The sequence below is a fragment of the Athene cunicularia genome (assembly GCF_003259725.1).
Source record: "Athene cunicularia isolate RWA chromosome 1 unlocalized genomic scaffold, athCun1 chr1_part1, whole genome shotgun sequence".
Classification (NCBI taxonomy): domain Eukaryota; kingdom Metazoa; phylum Chordata; class Aves; order Strigiformes; family Strigidae; genus Athene; species Athene cunicularia.
Genome location: NW_020799091.1, coordinates 98086962 through 98106830, shown reverse-complemented (window position 1 = coordinate 98106830; position 19869 = coordinate 98086962). Strand labels below are relative to the sequence as shown.

General features: G+C 36.5%; 1 protein-coding gene across 2 annotated transcripts in view; it reads right to left on the bottom strand.

Annotated features, from left to right (window-relative positions):
* Positions 1-1542: 1542 nt before the first annotated feature.
* The window catches only part of RCAN1 (regulator of calcineurin 1), a 39015-nt gene continuing 20688 nt past the window's right edge, over positions 1543-19869 (bottom strand). The window contains exons 1-4 of one of the 2 annotated variants that reach the window (XM_026847378.1): positions 9430-9730; positions 7190-7363; positions 6049-6208; positions 1543-4324 (exon numbers count right to left, since the gene is read on the bottom strand). In XM_026847378.1, coding sequence (XP_026703179.1) covers positions 4161-4324; positions 6049-6208; positions 7190-7363; positions 9430-9516 — 585 coding nt within the window. In that variant the 5' untranslated portion in view covers positions 9517-9730 and the 3' untranslated portion in view covers positions 1543-4160. Of the gene's footprint in view, positions 4325-6048; positions 6209-7189; positions 7364-9429; positions 9731-19869 lie in introns of those variants that run through there. The other variant, XM_026847387.1, reaches the window with a different exon arrangement.

Sequence of the window (19869 nt, the reverse complement as noted above, 5' to 3'; positions counted from 1 at the left end):
TACCTTGGGGATGTCTTATCTTTGTTATCATTGGTTGTTTTGTTTTTTTCTTTTTAGACATCCAAATATGAATTATGAAAAGCATGAAGCAGGTATAATTTTCTGAAAAATGTTTCTAAAGTATGTTGGGCAAGCCAGGATAAAAGCAAAGATGACAGAAGCAGCACAAGTGAACCCAAGACCCTTTAAGTGCATTTCTGAACTTAGTCTATGCCTAGTGTAAAGGTCTACCTCTTGCTATCATTTTGTATGTTTGGAATGCAGAGAGGGTTCAGGACACACTGGAAAAAGCAAGCAAGCTTTATAGCTACAAATCACAATTTCAAGTTAAAGAACTTGTCTTCCCCAAGACATTCTTTCTAGTGTGACAAAGCAAAACTTGACTAGGCAGGTGATTATGCCTAGGGCAAAATCCATGCTGTAACTGTTAACATGGTATGAGAGAGTATTGCTAAGAGTTCATTCCTTCCCCACCCTTGACAAGTCTGGACTACACAAGAAGAACAACTAATACACTTGTCCAGTATTTCAAATATCAAAGTTACTACACTTGTTGCTGTTCTGAAACACAAAACCCTGATTAGAAACACACTTTAGTCTTACATGTTGTTGAACTCACCTTGGTAATAAGTAAGGTCTTTAATGTAATGCATGCACAAATGCATAATTCAGTGATAGGGATATGTATCATTAAGCTGGAAACAAGTCTTGCAAAATAACAAATGCTAGTGATCACTTGCAGATTTAAGGAGATTGCATATGCGATCCTTATGCAGAGGGCAAATAATAAAACATGGGTGCTACTTCCAAAAAGAAAAAGAAATGAGGTCATCTCCATAAAGCAGCATTCTATCTGTTGTTAAATCATTCTGTTACTCCACATACGAATCCCACTGATGGGCCTGCTATTGATGAGCAGCAGCACTTTACTATTTCAAATCACTTCTGTGTATGGAACAATTTCTTACAAACATCAATAATTCCCGTTGTAAGTAGAGAAGAATGATGAGTATTAATATCAGTAACTCCTTTTTACCATGAAAGGATTTCTACCCATATCAAGGGTGAAAACTTCAATGCATTTTTGAATAACATGCTTTGCAACGAAGACTTGCAGTTACTAAGTAAAGCCATTTAAATGCTGATATATTTTCATATTCCAAGAGCTTTTAAAATAAAATTATTCATGTTGTAGAAGAAAACTGGTAAGGATATTATGAACACACAGGGATTATTATAGAGTACTAAAATGATGATACCCTTGTTACAAAGCATGTCAACTTCAGGCACAGAAGAATTAGTTTTATTTGGAATATTCTAGACTATTTTATTCATTAGTAGATGGCTCATACTTTGAGATCATCCAAGTCTCTTAAGCAGAAGACAGGAAAGCTTTTCTCTGAATAAATTCATTTGGTTGGTAAGGATGTAGCCTGCGACAATATTCTTACTGCTTTCAAATCAGAAGTCTTTGGAAGCTTAAAGTTCAGATTTTGGTGCAAAATCTTCAACTAGTTTTATGCATAAATACCACAACATATATAAGAAGACAACAAAATATTTTAATTTAAATATGCCCCATACTATACAACTGTATAAAATACCAACTAAGTATTCATTTGAACATTAAAAAACCCCCAAACAATCTGGAAAAAGCAAGCAGCACACTGTAGTAATGATAACAGAAGGTGGCACAAGCCAGGATATACAACCAGAAACACAGGCAAGTTACCATCTCACAACCTTTTTTCACAATTCCCATCAGAAGGGGAAATACACTGTAACCATCCCAAGACTTCCATGGTTTTTAGTGCCCACCTTATCAGGTAGATGTCAGTGTACTAAAATGATGAAAACCATACTGATATTTAGCATTCTGTTCTTTTTAATTGAAAGGTAGCACTGTTTTCTTAGGATTGCTAGGAAACAGAACAGCAGCTACCTGGGTTTCTAATGCAACACTAATGCTTTGATTGGTAATCATGGAAAGGTGGAAAAAGGACAGAACAGGAATTATTCCAACAATTTTAAATTAAATGAAGTGAAACACTAAGTCCAGAAGTAATTCAAGAAACATGGAAAAAAAAAAATCTTGGAAATGCTTAAAGGCAGTTGTGACAAACCTATAAAGTCTCTATTTCATTTATTTATTTAGTGTGTTAATAAGCAGTACATGTATCCAGCTGATTGATACACCTCAGTGACACAAAATACTCTTATACACCCCCATGTCCATAAAACATTGCTTCAGCAATACATGGCATTAGCACTTCTTAACACTTAACATGGAGAGAGTGCCACTTGAGTTAGGTCCAAGACAGACAACAAGCACCAGTGTTTGTTTCAGTTTACAGTGCATACCAATCAAAACAAGATCATAACTGCAAGTATTACTAAAGCTCAATATATTCCTGCTCTCAGTAGTCACAGGATATCAATTTCTACTTTGCTTAGCATAATGACAGGCTTTCAATAACACTGTGCTTACACCGCACCACAGCTTGGGATGGCTTCATTATACATCTTACTTTTTAAAATATGAATTATTTATTTAAAAAACAAGGTGTGAATCTGGGCATTTAACTCATTGTTTGTTTCAAATGGCACAGAATGCATTTCTTTATATTAACTCCAGCTACAAAACTCATTCTCAGACCAACTATGACAAAAGCAAACCAACAAAGAACCATGCTTTGATTTCCAATAAACATGTTGAGAAGGTTCAAACATCCCTTTCTAAAACTGTACGTGATATTTTCCCACAGATATCAGTTACTGTCTCTTAAAAAAAAATACTGAAATCTATGTCAAAGTGAGGATCTCCATTTTAAAAAACGAGTAATAAAATACACTTCTGTCATCCCTCTTCCTCTGAACTTGTATGTCATGAGCTACTGTCTTTAAACACTAACTTATATGTTAAAAAAACCTAAAGCTTCTTCCACATATACTCATTTCTTCAGTATGAATCATTACTTGGCGTTAAGCATTCCTAAATACCAGCTTATTTTGGAAGCAAAGCTAAGAAAGTTTATATTTATGGACATACAAAGCCAGTAGAAAAAGATACAAGTGTGCAGCTCATAGAACAGTTCACATCAGGAATGAATGAGGAAAAGGCACTCCATCTCTCTTCACTGTTCTACACACTGCGTGCAATTTTTTCAATCACTTAAACCTGTGCTCACAACAGTGCAGATTCACATACTGAGTATAGAGATCATGTCTCTCCATTACCTTTTTTTTTCACTGAAAAATTACATTGTTGTGAATATGCAACATTAGCTTTATTTATACATTTAAGAGTACTTTTTTTTCCAAATGAGAAAGCCAAAGCTACTGAACAAATGTTACCGAAGATATAAATTAAACTTAAATAATTTAAAATCAACTTGTTTAAACAACTTTCCTATTGCACATTTTTCCATTACTTTGCCAGATAAAACCCTATATACAGGCATTTAAAAGGTTAAAATTTTAAAAGCTCTAGTTAAATAGCACCAAAATAAGGTGCTGAAGAATTTGTATGCCTGCTGGAAAATGAGTGCCAATAAAAACAAATATAAATATATACGTATATACACATCTAGTAGTAAGTCCAGGATGCTGAGATAATAAATACTTTAAACAATTTCCCAGATTTCCAGAAACATGTGAGAAACTATAGAAAATAATGCAAAGTTACTTTAGAAGACCAAGAATACACATGCACAAAATCTATTATAAGAAAAAGGTTTACAATTCCCATACTTGAATCTTTAAAACCACCTCTGTTATCACTATGTACTCCACACAATGACTAGCCTATTAGTTTGAGGATTTATGTGAGTCAGAACAAAGCAAGCTTCCCCCAGTTGCTTTATAATGGAACAGCCTACAGTACTCCCCCGCCCCCCTCCCCCAACAACCTAGTTTGTCCTGTTATGTTTCAAAATGTCATCTTCTGCCTATCCTTCGTTCCCAGTGATCTGGGAATACACTCATGACATCCAGCAAACCGCAGCATCAAAAATAAGGATGGAACTTCCTATATTTTTTCTGAGCAAACTTATATTGGAATTTCTCCTACTACAACTGCTGCTGTTGCCACCAAACGTGTGACCTGCTGTAACCACAGTAAATGTTTCCCTTGCATATGTCTACCAAAAAACAACAGCAGTTCAACTCAAATGGGTAGGAGTATAATCTGGCCTTCTTGTCTGAATAATTTTTGGTTTGGGTTTCTTCGCTTCTTCTTCCACATCGTTTTCCTGGTCACTCTCACATACGTGGACGACAACACTAGGAGTAGTGTCAGTTGCAGCATGTAGCTCATACTTTTCTCCTGAAAGTTAAAATATTAACAAAACTGGTTAAAAAGGATCCATTCTGTAGAAAAATAGGAAAGAAATTACTAAGATGAAAGGAATACATAAAAATGTGTAATACACTGATGACAAAAGCTTGATGCCACAACTCATTAGATAGTGCAGGCAAGTGCATTTCCAAGTCACATTTACCATCTGGGAGTATTTAGGTTCTGTTTTGAAAGCAACATAGCTCAGCTGCTCTCTTAAAAGCAAGTTTATGTACATGACCCTAGGTATTCAAGAAAGCATTCTACATGGGCAGTCATAAGTCTTCTTGGTGGGTTTTTGCCATTTTAAAGCATACATGATTATCTATCTTTTTAGACAGGTATCTTACTGTACTGCACTCAGGAAGACTTTTGTTTTCCTGAACTATGGCAAACCACAGGATATTCCTTTCCTGCACATACTTTTGGTGTTCAGAAAGCTGGATGCAGTTCTTCCCACCTCACACAGAGGTGCTCTAACACTGTTCTGTGCATTATTTTCACCAAAATCTTTGGATTTCACCAACATACAGTGAACTATAAGCAACTACATAGAAAGCTGATGCATGGAGCTGAAAGTTCTGCACTACTCTCCTTCCCACTCTTTACTACTGACATAAGACATTCCCTAAGCTGGTAGGTAAACAGGTATATATAAACAGGTATATAAAAATATAAAAATACTATGGTAAATTGATTCAGACTACAGTTTTTACTCTCTTTGATACTACTACTAAATGTGGCCATTTTTTCTGTCCTTTAAATTTAATAGTACAGTTGCAAACAAGTTAAAACAGAGTTGTAGATTTTTAGGAAACATAATTTGCATAAATTCTCATTAAAAAGATTGTCTTAACTGAGGACTAAAATGACATCAAGCAATATGATCACTAATCACTGAAAAACAGAACCATGCTTAAAGTGTTTAGTGGAACTTTACACCTATTTCCGATTCTTCTGTTTCTCCTACCTGCGGTGCTATTTTTAATAAATAGATCTATAAACAGTCTACACAGTATGGTTAGCTGAAATGACAAGCAACTTATGTGACAGCACTAGAAATAAGGAGTAAGAATAAATTCTTACTATCTCCTTTAGTTTGGACAGTGAGGAAAAAAAAAAAGAGGATCCTGATATAAACTTTGTTCCTTTCCTGGGTGAAGGTGTCTCAAAGTTTCTGATAAGTGAATAAATTGCAGCAGATGAAAACCAGAAGGAGCAAGGAGTAGCAGAAATCTCTCACTCCTAACTCCAACAGAAAATTAGGTTGATACTGATAGTTTCCCTCCTACACATACTATCTCAGATGCAGAGGTAATTCTAACACCACACTACACAGCTGTTAACTGGTTCATTGTCACTGTCTTAGTCTGAAACAGGACTTTTCCATCCCTTCAAAATGTCTGTAACTACAAAACTGCCTCTTCATTTTTAGGATGCTGCTTCTTGAAAATTCTGATGAACAAGCTAATATAGTGAAGCAACATTCATACTCTCTACAAATCACATAACTGATCACACTGTGGAGGTCTGGGCCCTCCAAGTGATCCTGTGGAACTACTACATGCATAAGAAACTATACCATTTATTAATACTTTTTATGATATTACAAATTTAATTGGTAGATAGTAATTAATTTGAGAAGTTCTAGAAATTCAGTAAGTTTAAAAGGTGTTTTACTCAACCAAAATTCTAGTGTTTCTACTCCTTACCTGGTCCTAACTTGGAGATAGCATATAAAAGGTCATAGTTAATGACTGGAGTAGCATCCTCCACTTGCTTCCAATCAACAGGTGGAGAGGCAGGAGGTGAAATCAAAAACTGTTTGTCTGGATTTGGTGGTGCCAAATGTGAGCTTCCAATGTGCAAAGTCTGAAATAAGCATAAAAGCCAAAGCTGTTGCACTATCATCAATGAATCCATCATTTAGGAGGAATTTTAAGGTTTGGATAGATGTTATGCTGTAACAGGCACTCAAGGTGGCAGCATGTAACTATAATATTGAAGAGAGCTATATGAAAGACCCAGTATACAAGATACAGACAAGCCACCACATTCATTAACTCTGATGAAACATGCAATGAAGTATGCACATCCGCATCTTCTCATTATGGAGTGTTACAAAAATTTCACCAGAAAACATCTGTCCTTAAAATACCAAAGTAGGAGGAAGCTGGATATGGGCTTTAAGGCCTAATGACAAATGGTGTTGAAACTCATTACCACAAGTGAGAGTGGTGAGAATTCTAGAAGGTATATAAATAAACTGGCTCCTTCAGGACTGTCCCTAGGGACATCTGAAACAGACACACATAGATTAATTTTCCCATTAAATGTATGGAGGAAAATACACAGCAGCTACCAAAAATCACCCAGATTACCAGAACCTGAGAGTTTCACATCTTTAGCAGCAGATGCTAAGCCAGCTAAAGAGCTGCACTGATGGTGATCTCCAAGCACAAACATGCTAAACCAACGATTTGCAGTAGTGATAGAGGGATCAACAGGCAGAGATGTGCAGTTCTACACTTTGAATTCCCTCAGATACCATTTCAACATATATGTGTACTGTTGTCAGAGCACACTTGGCTTCGCCCACCCCATTAAACTCTATCTTTGACTATGTTGATTACTATCATCTACCCCTTTTTCCCCAAGGTTATCAAAACAGTACAGAGGGAGACATAAATACAAAATATGTGATAGCCTCCAAATACTTTGGAACAACCTGTGATTCTCTAATCAACCTGCAAAACTTAACAGTGTTCATTAGCGTGACTGAAGACCTGTGGAAGCTTATCATGATTAAGTTATGCTTTAGTACCTCATAAGGATAATCACAAAAAGACTTACCTGAGCAAAATACAGTTTTATTTCCTTTCCAAGGAACTCTGTCTTGTGCAACTGAATTCTAGCATCTGCTGCAGATAAAGGGTTACTGAAATTTATTCGTACTCTTTTGAAGCTCTTAAAATACTGAAAGGTGATATCTCTGTCGTATGTTCTAAACAGCGATTCAAATTTGGCCTGAAAAGAAAGGACCAGAGTAGAAAGTGAATATGCAACACTACATTTTCTCTAAAGAAATATATTGCAGTTACTAGTAGGGGCATACTATTGCTCTTGAACATTGATGTATTTGTAACAGCTTAGATTTCGTTTTCTTCTCTATTATAATTAATTTTCTAACCTACCACTTGTTTTCTCTATAGAAGCTTTTTTCTTCCTGATTAAAAAAATATACTGTTATCAAGTGTTGGACATGATGCTCTGATTTATTGTCATAACAGAAATAGTAATATTGGTATATTGGAAAGAAATGCTTGCTTTATAAAATTAATATCCGAAGGCCTTGAAAAAAAGTCTGCCAAGCATGCATGTCTAAGTGTGCAGTTTTCAAGGAAACCAACACAATAGTTTTAATAGAGAAAAAAGAATATTTGCAAGCTAAGTGTAATTTTCTTCAGTGACTCAGCATGCATAATGAAGTACATGAATATCTCCTGTTTTAATAGCTTCTACTTTCATTTAGGAAAATGAACATACTATTACTGAGCTTAAGTTTAATAGCCTCTTCTATTTCTGGAACCAAATTCTAAAAAGGCTCCCACTATCTTTCCTAAAACAATTGTAAGTACTAAACATACAGCTCTTGTAGGGCCTCTGACACACTTTCTGTTTTGACTGCGTGGCAAGAGTAGGAACTGAACCTCATACCTTCATAAATCTGCAGCTGAGTTACTCTGCTGTCCTATCTGCATGAAAAGACTGAAGCACCTTTGCCAACAGCTGGCTATCTCCATTTTGCACTTCAGGTTGATGTTCCTAGGGCATCTACACAAACCTGATTTGGCTATTTTTCATATAATTTATATGATGAGTGCTTCCACTCTTCCTTCAGGATGCCAGACCAAAGGAGGATAAAGAAGCAAGAGGTTCTGAAGCTGCCATGCTCTTGCAAAGTGTTTCAAGCTCACACTGAGAACACAGTAACTAGTCACAAGCCTTATTTCAGTGATGGCAATAGATAAAGCATTCCAATTTCAGATATTTTCTCTTCATAAAAACTTACTAGAAGTTCAATACAAAGTCAAAATAAATAAGTATATAAAATCACATTGCCTCATTTTTTTTTTCAGTTACATTTTCAATTAGTAGAAAAAAGCAACAAAGATTACATAAGAAGGCAGCGATTACGTCAAAATTTCATCTTCCTTCCTGAAAAGCTCTGCTTCACAAACTTGCCACAACTGTGTACAGAACTACCATGGTTCAAAGACATTTTAAAATCAGAGCTGTCCTGCTTCTTGCTGAGCCACACTTAAGCTTCTTCAAAATGAGCTCTAAAACCAGACCAGGACCCTCCCCACACAAAGCCTGTATTTGTTAGCCTCCCGTACTCCAGAGAGAGCTGGATATAAGAGTGAAATGTAAGCCAACCCCACACTAAATTGCATTTCAAAGTTCTCATTCAACATTTGAATTCTGAGAGTACATGTAAGGTTTGTGCAGCATGTATAGTTTTTTTAAGTGTGTGTTTGTAAAGGTCATATACATCATGGTAGCAATATGGCACTAAACAAAATGTTATTTTTGTCCTTAAGGTATCTTAGTCAACAATTCACTGTATCAGGACTGGATTACTTACACTATATTAATTCTAATCAGTTAAATATAAATCCGAGAGGACTTCTTATAGTTTTAAACATTATGCTCTTAACTATGGTGCCAGCCAAAAAATCCCATGAGAAGTATAAAGTGGACTACAAATTATGGGAATCTTATTACCAAAATTATAATCTAAACATTTGCTGAAAATGCATATGCAAGGGAAGAATACACTATACAGTCAAGGAAGTCAAGGTAAACTTCTGATCATTTTCAAAAACACATAGCTTAAGATCTAATAATTTCCAGAGTTATTCATATCAGAGTATACCGTTGCAGACTTGTAAGACCCAAGACCCTTACATCAAACTGAAATTTTCTTACAAGTCAAAAAGCTACCAAGGCTTTTTAAACAATTTGAAACAGCACCTATATACTTCAGCATTCCAGTAGTTCACAGAAATAAAACAAAAGATAAAGCATACCCTTGTTTCTGCTTGATTGAAGACATCGCTATCTGCCACGCAGGCAATCAAAGAACTAAAACTGTAGTTAAAATTTCTAAAATGCATTTTGTGCTTTGCCAAAGCGATACTTGCTGTTCCACAGAAACCAATGACTTTTAAGGAAGCTGTTGGTCCTGCAGGCAGCGTTTATAAGGGAAACAAGTCCTGCCCCTCAAAAAAAAAAAAAAAAAAAAAAAAAAAAAAAAAGCATCCTGTATGTGACAGCGAATTCCTGAACAAAGTCCTGCATGCTTTGAGGCAGTCAGGAACAAAATGTAAGCTGCGACTGGAAAGAGGTGACGTAAGCACATTAGTCAGCTTCCCTATGCTAATTACCAGCGCTCGGGAGGATGGAAAAAACAGCTGAGGTTTGCACAGCAGCTGCTTTATCGAGCCTCTTGCAGCATAGTTTCCACTGGTAGTAATTCCATTCAGCACTCAGACAACATGCTCTTCACTGGAATGGGACAACCCATCTTAAGATGGAAAATGTTACTGCTAAAGGACCAAAGTCTAGAGTAATAGGCTGTAATTAGCCAGGAGGAAAATTTCAAGACTTCGGAATGGAAAACAAATCCCTCAGGTCAATACCTTTTGGTAATTTTGTGGAAAAAATACACGAACTGAAATTTAGAGATTAGGAGGAATTGATTTGGGAAAATATATTTCCCCCCCATTACAGGGAGAATTTAATTTTGAAGATTTCTTCTAAGCAGCTATATGCACTAATTACCATTCTCAAGTTATGAAAAACTCATTCCAAACCTCATAAACCATGAAAGTTTTTTGTTTTGGGATGGTTGGTGTTGCTTTTGTTGGTTTGCTTGGGTTCTTCAGGAGGATTTGGTTTGGGTTTTTTTTTTAGTGGTTTTTTTTTTGTTTTGTTTTTTTTTTTTTAACATGTGCTTCATCAGATGGCAGGGTTTTAAGCAACAACCTGAACTACCGACAGCAGTGATGAGGTATGAAACCTACATTCCTGACATTTTCTGGTTTATTTGTATTCCATTTTCTGAACTTCTCCCAGAAAGTAGCACAGGACAAAGGTTTTTAAGTGAGGGATTTTTTTTGGGGGGGGGTGTTGTTGGGTTTTGGGGTAGGGTTTTTTTGGTTTTGCTTTTGTGCGGGGTTTGGAGGGTTTTTTTTTTGTTTTGTGGTGGTTTTTTTTTTGTTTTTTTTTTTTTTTAAATCAAGAACCATTTCAAAAAATCATTAACATTTTAAGTAATTCATTAAGCTGAAGCTTTTACAAGCTATTTGGAACTCTCCTATGCAGCTTCAGATCAAAATTTCTAATGAAATCAAAATCGTTAACTGCATTTAGTTCATTTTACTGTAACACAGGGTTATGAGAGAAGCATCAAGCTTTATGAAATACTTGCAAACAATAAACAGTCATAAGTTTAAAACCTTATTTCATAACTATTTAATCACATATAACTATTCACATGAATAGCCTTCTCTATTTCCATGGGATCTACTTACTGGCTTAAAGTTAAGGATGCTTATTGTGCCACAAGCTAAAATCCCCATTTAGTAGTCAAACTCTCTGCTACTGTAAAGTTACTTTAGTGTAAAAGTTATATTAGCATGAAAGACCACTCAGACCAACTTCCTAGCACCTCTTCTTAGAGATCCTCAGTTAAAAATAAGCTCAGCTTGGAAAAAGAGAAGTTACTCTGAAGGACAACTCAACAACTGGTGTAGATGCTGCCAGTGAGATTAAACTCAACTCTGGAAGTTGAGTTTAATCTCACTTGAGTAATAGGTAACAAACCTCCAGTGCTCCAGAAACACCTAACATACTGGGTGCCTAAATGACAGAAGACAAGAAGAAACAGGAGCTCCTTTCCTCTCTCTGAACTCCCAGGAAGATAAGATGCAATGGCTATCCAGCCACTCAACACAGTTAAGAACAGGTCTGACTTCCCAAGCTCACAACCTGTACCCAGAAACACAGATACTTAAGAGGAGGATTCATAAACAGCCATCATACCAAGAAGTGAACCACCTGAGCTCACCACAGACAACCATGCCGAATATGTCTTGAATCCTGAAATTAGGTCGGCAAGTGTCTTAAAGACTTCGGAAGTGGAAGCACCAAGCATGACTCCATAGACCAGCAGTCAGGGTGCTCATCTGGAAAATATGGTCATGAATCACCTGAGTGTAAAAGGAAAACAGGCTTTCTACATCTGAGGTGAACACTACAGCTACTGATAAGAAAGTAAAGAAGGTCCCCCCTTCAACCTGCTACAGCATCAGAGTCATCTGGCATACTCTGAGGCTATCAAGGTAACTGCAGCATCTCTGTGGATAACAGGTGGAAATAATATTTCTTTTGTAGAGCCTCACAGGGCCTACACAGGAGGCAGTCTAAGCTGCTCAACAGAATGAAGCCTTTTGGCAACTTAGCTGCAGACCTTTATATAGCTAAGCATGTCAAAGCTTCCTAGCAGTCCAGTGATTGTAAAAGTCTTCAAAAGCCCTATTGTGGACTTCACTGCTTAAAGTAGGACAGGTAGATTCTAGGCACTTGCACATCCCTTTGTATCCCTAGACTTACATTTTTATGCCCAGATCCCATGAAGAGTAAGACATTAAAAATTGCTATCCTCAAGGCCACCTACACAATACTGAGACCCAAGGAAAAATGACTTTACAAGTCTTACTACAGCCATCTTTCAAATATAATTTTGTAATCCAAAACAACTACAACCTGCTAAATTACTGTTATCTGTAAACAAGCCAACTATTTTTGACATTTAACACCTCACAAAACCATTTTTTTCACACTGAGTTCTCCAGATTTAAAAGTCTTCTACTGATACACACTAGGTTTTTACTTTGTTCATTTAAAAAGACAAAGAAAAAAAAAACAACAGTCCTAGCCTGTTCCATTTTATCATTATCATCATCATCATTTTTTGGTAAGGTTGTGTCACCAGCCACTCTTAAAGAAACAATTCAGGCAAAACAAGATGGTTACATACTAACACTCCATTCCAATGCAGAATAAACTGGGAACTATTAGTCTGGGAAAAAGAAAATAACAAAAAACAATCACTTTGAAGTGGTCTAACATCCATACTGCTATGCTTGAGTAGAACAAAAATGCAGTCTACAATGTCTCGATTAGTGGACTAAATAAACTACCTTGAATTATTAAAAAACAAACAGAAGGACTTACTTTCTCAAAAGAAAAACAAGTTTTCACTACCCCTGCTTAATTTAATGAAGTGTTATCTAAGGTAGAAGCACTATGTTGAGAGCCTTGATCTACTGTGGAAATCAACAAAGTTACAAAACCACCATTACAAAATCCTGACAGTGTTGCAATGTTCCTTCTGTGGTGTTCAGGTCCTGTAACATTTGTTAACCACATGCTAATAAACTGTCTGGAACAAGAACAGGGCAAGACTATCAGAACTTCTGGATTTGATGTTCTGATATTATCAGTGCAGGTTTTCTCCTCCCTTGTCTTCAGAGAGTTTGCTGCTTTCTGTCTTTCCTTTGAGGCTCCCTAGTGACCTACAGAAAGAGAACAAGGGCAAGGAGATCACCTGCTTAATGTTGTCATCCAGATACCAAATAATGTCTGATACTAAGAAACACAAACTTCATCAGTGCAAGAGAATGCAGCTGTACTTTGGTCAACAATCAGGGAAACCAAACAGGTAAGAATAGTATGACATGACAACAGTCAGCCCTACTTTCTCAGGTTTCATCTTTCCCTTGAAAGGTACAGATTCTGGGGCTCAAGTTTTAAAAGTTGAGTTCTAAAAACTGCAGACAAGATGCCTGATGAACACCTAAAGTACTCCCTAACATCAATAGCACCTGACAGATCCTTCACTAGTAGCACTTCTCAGGCAGAGAAATTTAACAGAGACCATTTCTTTGACTACTTCCAGGGATGAAAGGAGGAACAAGGAGTCAAGTGAGTATATGGAATAGTGGGAACACAAAATGATTGCATGCCATAAATAGTTCCATAATTTAATCTCCACATGGAGTAAAATAGGTAAGGCATAGAAGATGAGGAAACGAGACCACAGGAGTAGAAAAAAAGGCAAGTCACAAGAATGACTGTTCATTGGTGATAACTACATTAGCAAAGCTAACAATCTGGGGAAGAAAATTAACATGAAATTAAATGTGTTGGTAATTCTGTAAACTAATAAAATTATCACCTACAAGCTATAAATCAGAACAAATTTTCTCTCATCCCTGGCAGACTTTTACAATTGTCCTTGGAGGGTGTTCTTTATGTAATCCCTGTACTCCCACTATATATATTTGCTGATCTTTTGCTATCAACATATAGTTTCTATTTCTGTCTTCATGTTAATTATCTTGCCTTAGACCTTACTTATGACAGGGATAAACATCTTCAAGTTACCTAGAATGAATAACCATACTGTTTTCATTTTCCTAGTGGTTGGGAAAGGAGAGGAAGAGGCAGACAATGAAGTATAAATAGCTTCCAGAGTTATCCATGCAAGTCCAGGGTTGGTAAGCTCTGTGTGCACTAGCACACACCTGAATTCAGGCAACCTTCTAACCTGCACTGTTGTGTCAGCCCAGGAACAGGGGTGCTACATGTCTGCATGGGGCAGGCGTGCTGAAGAAGAGAATGGGAAAAGCCAATAGATGTTGCTTCCTAGAACTTAACACTCATCTAGCGCATGGCTTCAGCACACATTCAGGTAACAACAAAAAAATCCCCCAAACTCAGACCTACTGAAAGACTAAGGAAGTTTAACATATGAAGGGCTAATGAGCACATGTCCTTGACAGTGTATTTAAGGATGTTCTGCAAACTACCACCACCATCAGGAAATGGTAACATTCTCCATCACTGGAAAACCTTCTTTTCCCTACCCCTGGGATTCAACAAGTGGGTTGTTTTTATGTGGAGGGTTGTATTGTGGGGTTTATTTTGTTTTGAATCTTACTTGATGAGCAAGAGAAGTCACACCAATGCTGTCTGGCTCAATCAAAGAGTCAGGAGTGAGGGTACTGAGTTAAGTCACTTTCCTTAAAATGTCTGCATAGTTCTTAATCTCATTTTACCAGTCAAAAGTGAACCAATCATCCTCCCCCAAAAATTATCCCCAAAACGATGACTGAAGGGAAACCTGCACGATTTCAATTTGCAAGTCTGACAGAATTTGTTACTAAGTAAAATTAACTGGCAGACCAATCATACTTGAGTATACTTTTCTCCTCAAAATCCTTAAAATAGCCTGGGCACTGGGAGACTGGCAACCTTGATGTCTGATCCAGAACACCATCATGGCTATACACCTATTCAAATAGTCAAGCAGTAACACAGTCCTTAACTTAGCCATACAAATGTCTCCCATCCCAGATCAGAAACACAAGAAGAAGGGAGTCAGAATTATCATATAACTGAACATGTTAACATGCAGTTTCTTCTGCTTTCTGGTTATGAAAAATCTTATGTTTTCCAAAGTTGCATACTCATTGATCTTGTATTCTACACGTTCATCAGATCAGAAAGATATTACAAGCAAAATAAGTAGATATATCAAGTTAGTGCACCAGCAAAGAAATAATGTGCAACAAAACACCTTTTTAACAAGCAAAATAGAGCCTTTAATATTACGGAATAAACTGCACAAATATAATCTGAAAATTTATTTACAGTAAAGAAGTCACACAGAGCACAGCAATACAGGTGCACAAACTGGTTTTCCAAATTACACAGAGCTACGTGCAGTGTATTAAGTCAAGGTAACACCCACCCAGTGACAAAATGGAAAAAGGGGCATGAAGCATGGAGAAGACTGTCATCATCAGCTCCTCTCATTAACTTTGTTTATAAGGTGGAACAGCGAGCACATGACCATTCACGATTTCATATGCTTACAAGTATTTTAGTCACTGAATTTCCAGTCATAAAAAGAGACAAAAACTGTATAGTTTTAACAAAATTTTAGCATCTGATTCCAAATAATAGGGCACACAAAAGAAAAGCCTGTGTGTACTACATGAAGTTATGTCAAGTACTGTATAGGAGTAGCATTTGAAAAAAGTATTCAATGGCTATAAAACTCTGAACTACTGGACAATATTTTCGTATCTAAAAAAGAACTTTTCAGAATGAAAGCTTGAATACCTGTCAGGTGTATTTATCAGAGCACTAGTTCAGCGTAATTATCACTAGCATACTTTGTACATTAGTGCAGATACTTATTGCAGACACAGCTAGACTCAGTTGACAATAAAAATTAAAGGCCATACTTCAGGGGTGCACTGCCACCTCCATTTTAGACTTTTTAGCTGTTCCAAGAAAACCTTTTCCTCTTCTAAAGACAAACCAGAGCAGAGGAATGAGTGACCATTTACTAAGATGTTAGGAAAAACATGTAAAAGCAAGAAGCAAAACTAAGACGATTTTGCACTTTACTAAGATGGTACACATACTTAAGACACAAGACTCAAATACCTTTATATACCTAAAATGATAGAAGGATAAATGCCAATGAAAACAAGTTTTTCAAAAAACTATGTATTTCTCCTGTATTTATTTCTGTTTAAATTAATTAACTGATTCACTTTAATTATAAAATCATCTACAGGTAATATATTTATAGTAGAAAGAGTGTATCATGAAACACTGTCTTTTTGCAGTAATTGTTAGGGGGGGGCTGAAAGAAGGAAGGAGAAAGCTCTTGCAAGGTCAATCATAAACATTCCTGCCACCACAGAGAGAGAATTTGTTTCAAATAATCAAAACAACCTTCAAGAAGATGAGATGCTTCATAAAAGTGTATGATAATACCTGAAAAAGATTGTCCAGCAATATTATAGTTTAATCTACTACATGATGGGGGAAGTGGGGGGAGCAGAGGGAGACCTGAAAAAAAAATCTAGAAAATAAAAAGCCAAAGACCAAGATGATAATCTTGAACAAAGGTAAAAGTAAACAAGATCATTCCCATGGCCACATATAGTTGCAGTGTCGATTAATTATTTCTATTTAAGGCAGAAAGGGGAAAAAAAAAAAAGGCAACATGGACAATAGCACAGTCTATAACTCATCACGGAAGCGGTGCACATACCACACTAGAAAAGACTAACTATGGAAAGGGAAGGGCAGGAAATCCTTAAACAACTCTTCTAACTTAAACTTGTTGAAGACTTCTATAAATATAGATATTTATATAAATCCTTTACTCAGAGTGGAAATTTAAAAAGTGGAAAGAGGAAAATTCTCCAAAGATCATCTATATTTATTATGAACTAAAAAAGAACAAGGGCTTTTAAAGCAAAATGTGTTAATAGGCCATTTTTGCCTACTAAAGAAAAAGCATCTTTAAACTATTTACAGCAAAACTGAAGGAAGTTGTTAAAAAATGTTCCTGCACCCCCCCAAGATAGAAAGTAATCTCTTGTAAGTACCATGTAACTCTGAAATAAAGGAAGCATGTATTCTTCCTACCATTATAACTAGGAAAAAATCATCAGCAGTCTGACCTTTTCAAGGTTATTTATTTGCATACCAGTGTGGGGGGAAAAAAAATTCTATACAGTAATTAACAGATAGGTGGATTTGCAGGATGAAACAATTTAAGAAGGAAAGGGACATGTTCTACACATCTGTTACTAAAACAAGAACAGCCCTTCAGATAATTATTTCTTGAGTGAGGGGGCACCTTCTGAAGATGATGAACATTTTGTTTTGTAAAGAGGGAACAGCTGTAAAGTTATTTATAAAGTTAGATTCCACAGAGGGAGAGGTCCAGGGAATAGGGCACATGCTTAGATTTGGATTCATACATTCTTTAAGCACGTCATACATATTCTGAAACTTACCACAGCTGGAGCACTGCGCTCCGATGCTGCTTCTGCACATCACCCATGCATTAGGGTGAGCTAAGGGGTATTCACAAAATGTTGGTGCTGGGCTTGTACACTGGTATCTAAAAGATACCATGCTTGAAGACTAAACCAGAACCAAATTTCAGAGAAATAGGCCTTTAGTGTTAACCTAGATATATTTAAATGTTGACAGTGAGGTATATAGAACTATCTTCAGCAGCTGAAACAAGAACTGATGAGGAATGGAAGCTCTTGCAGAAAGACAATCATGTTATGACAACTTACAAGAAAGGATGTAGAGTGAAAGACAGAGAAACCAAAATTCCCCAAATCTCTGTTGTGGTAAAAGGGAAAAAGACCCCAGTAAGTGATCCTGCAGCATGCCACAATCCAGTCCCACAACAGAGTATTTTATTCAAACCCTATCAAATTGAAGCCAGTGTGTCAGAGCTCCCCAATATCTAGACCTTCCAGCAGCAAGCACACACTTTCAAAGCAGAAGCAGCATCCACAATAAATGAAAACCACAAGCGGAACGCTGAATCTAAATTTGGTTTGATTTTAAAAACCCAAGCCAATAAGCTGCGATCTATTTTGACATATACATGTATCAGTGCAGTGATGAAGACACGATGTATTTTACAACAGTTTTTAAAAACTAATTTTTGAAATGATTGGGCAGGGTTACAATCCAGATTCATATATTAAAGACAATGTCTCCTAAATATATGTTAGAGTAAAAGCTTGATGTCAGCATCAATAAATTTGCCTGAGAAAAAAAATTGTCCAGCTCTCTGTTTTTATGAAACACACCCTGATCATCACTGCAGGATTAAACGGCAGGTGGCATTTTTGATTCAATATGCTTCTATATCCATTGAAACTTTTCAGAAAAGACCAAAAAAAGTCAAGATATTTTTATCTCACTTTGTGCATTCCAGATAATGAAGGAGATAATAGTAAAAGGTCAGTACAGAGGAGAAAAAGCAGAAGGAATGAATCTGTGTCAGCTTATCTTTAGTCCCTACTCAAAATCTAAATCAAGAGTTACATTTATAAAGCATGAATCATTGTATATTAAAGCTTCAGATAAACCAATTTAAGAAGCCTAACTACTTTGAGCAACCAAGGTTTTGTTTTCAAATCTGTTCTGAAACAGTAAGATCATATTTTAGACTATGATCAGGGATCTCTGATGGATATTTCAGATCAACTAGTTAAACAAGGAATTCCAAAGGTCTTTAATGCAAGACAACTCTGAAGCCAGATGTCATTTCTACTCATGATTTTGAAGGCTGCTAGGAGCACACCACCAACTTGTGTTTTGGTATGACTTGCAGCATGACCTCTATTCCTCGATTCCACAGACTGCATTGCAATATGACATGTCTGTATCATGCTAAGATAAAATCTAATGACGAAAATCAAAACCCAGTCATTCCTATCTGACTGTAATCAAACCAAACCAGAACTTTTTTGCTGAAATTAATCTTTTATGTTCACACTTGGGAAAAAAATCAGTTCACCATGGCTACTTAAACAGTAGTAAGTAGGGAAGGACAAAGCAGTATTCGCTCCTCAGTTCCACCTGTATTTTCCTATTGGAAGGTCTTGAAATTCTGTAATTTGGATTTTCTCCAGAACATATGCACACTCCTCAAGCTAATGAAAGCAAAAGAATGGCAGCTTGGGCCATCACTGCAATGAACATGTTATTTACTTCTCCAACATAACAGCAAGGTGCTACCTTTATTCAAACCAATGGTCTTGGCTGTCCCTCCTCCCAGAAACTGTTTCTCAACATTACTTTGGTAAACTTTTGAGAATTTGGGTATAGTCTTACACCCAAAGATAATACACAGGTGCCATTCTGTGGACTACTCCCCCTCACAGATGGAGTACAGCTGATTCAATATCTTCAAGAGCTATTATTACTCTTTGATGACATTTGCTGAAGTAGCATACTGGTTTGCCTACAGTCCGATTACTTTACAGCAACTCTGGAGCACTTCTTTCTGAATAAAAAAACCTGAGGAGAATGGTTTGGAACAGTCAATAAGTTTTTCCTCACAGGATCTCCAAAACCTGTGAGACAATTTTGTTTACCATTTATTCAGTAATTCTTGAAATTACAACCTTATTTCTTCTCCTTTCACTTAAAAAATTTACCTATTAAAGATGTGTGAATTGAAATCCAGTCTTGCTCCAATGAATGCAGTTAACTTACTAATGATTCAACAGCCTTCACATGACAGTAAAACTTCCAGAAGGTTACCTGCCTTTGTTCCTATTATTTCAAAAGGAGAATAAAAAAAAAATAAAACCCACTCAAATTATTTCTTAATGCAATTAAACATTTATTTGAGGTCTAAAACTATAGACTGTGCCCTGAAGCTATATGTCCTTTCAGCATAAAGCCATAATGCCAAGAGATCCACAGTTCTGACCACAAAAGTGTGCACCACCTATGGATGTCAGCAAGGTTTCTATAAAGCCAAGTGCTGAATTCAGCCATTTCTCTTCACACAGAAGCTATCCACTCTACAGTTACTCCACTGAGGGATTAAA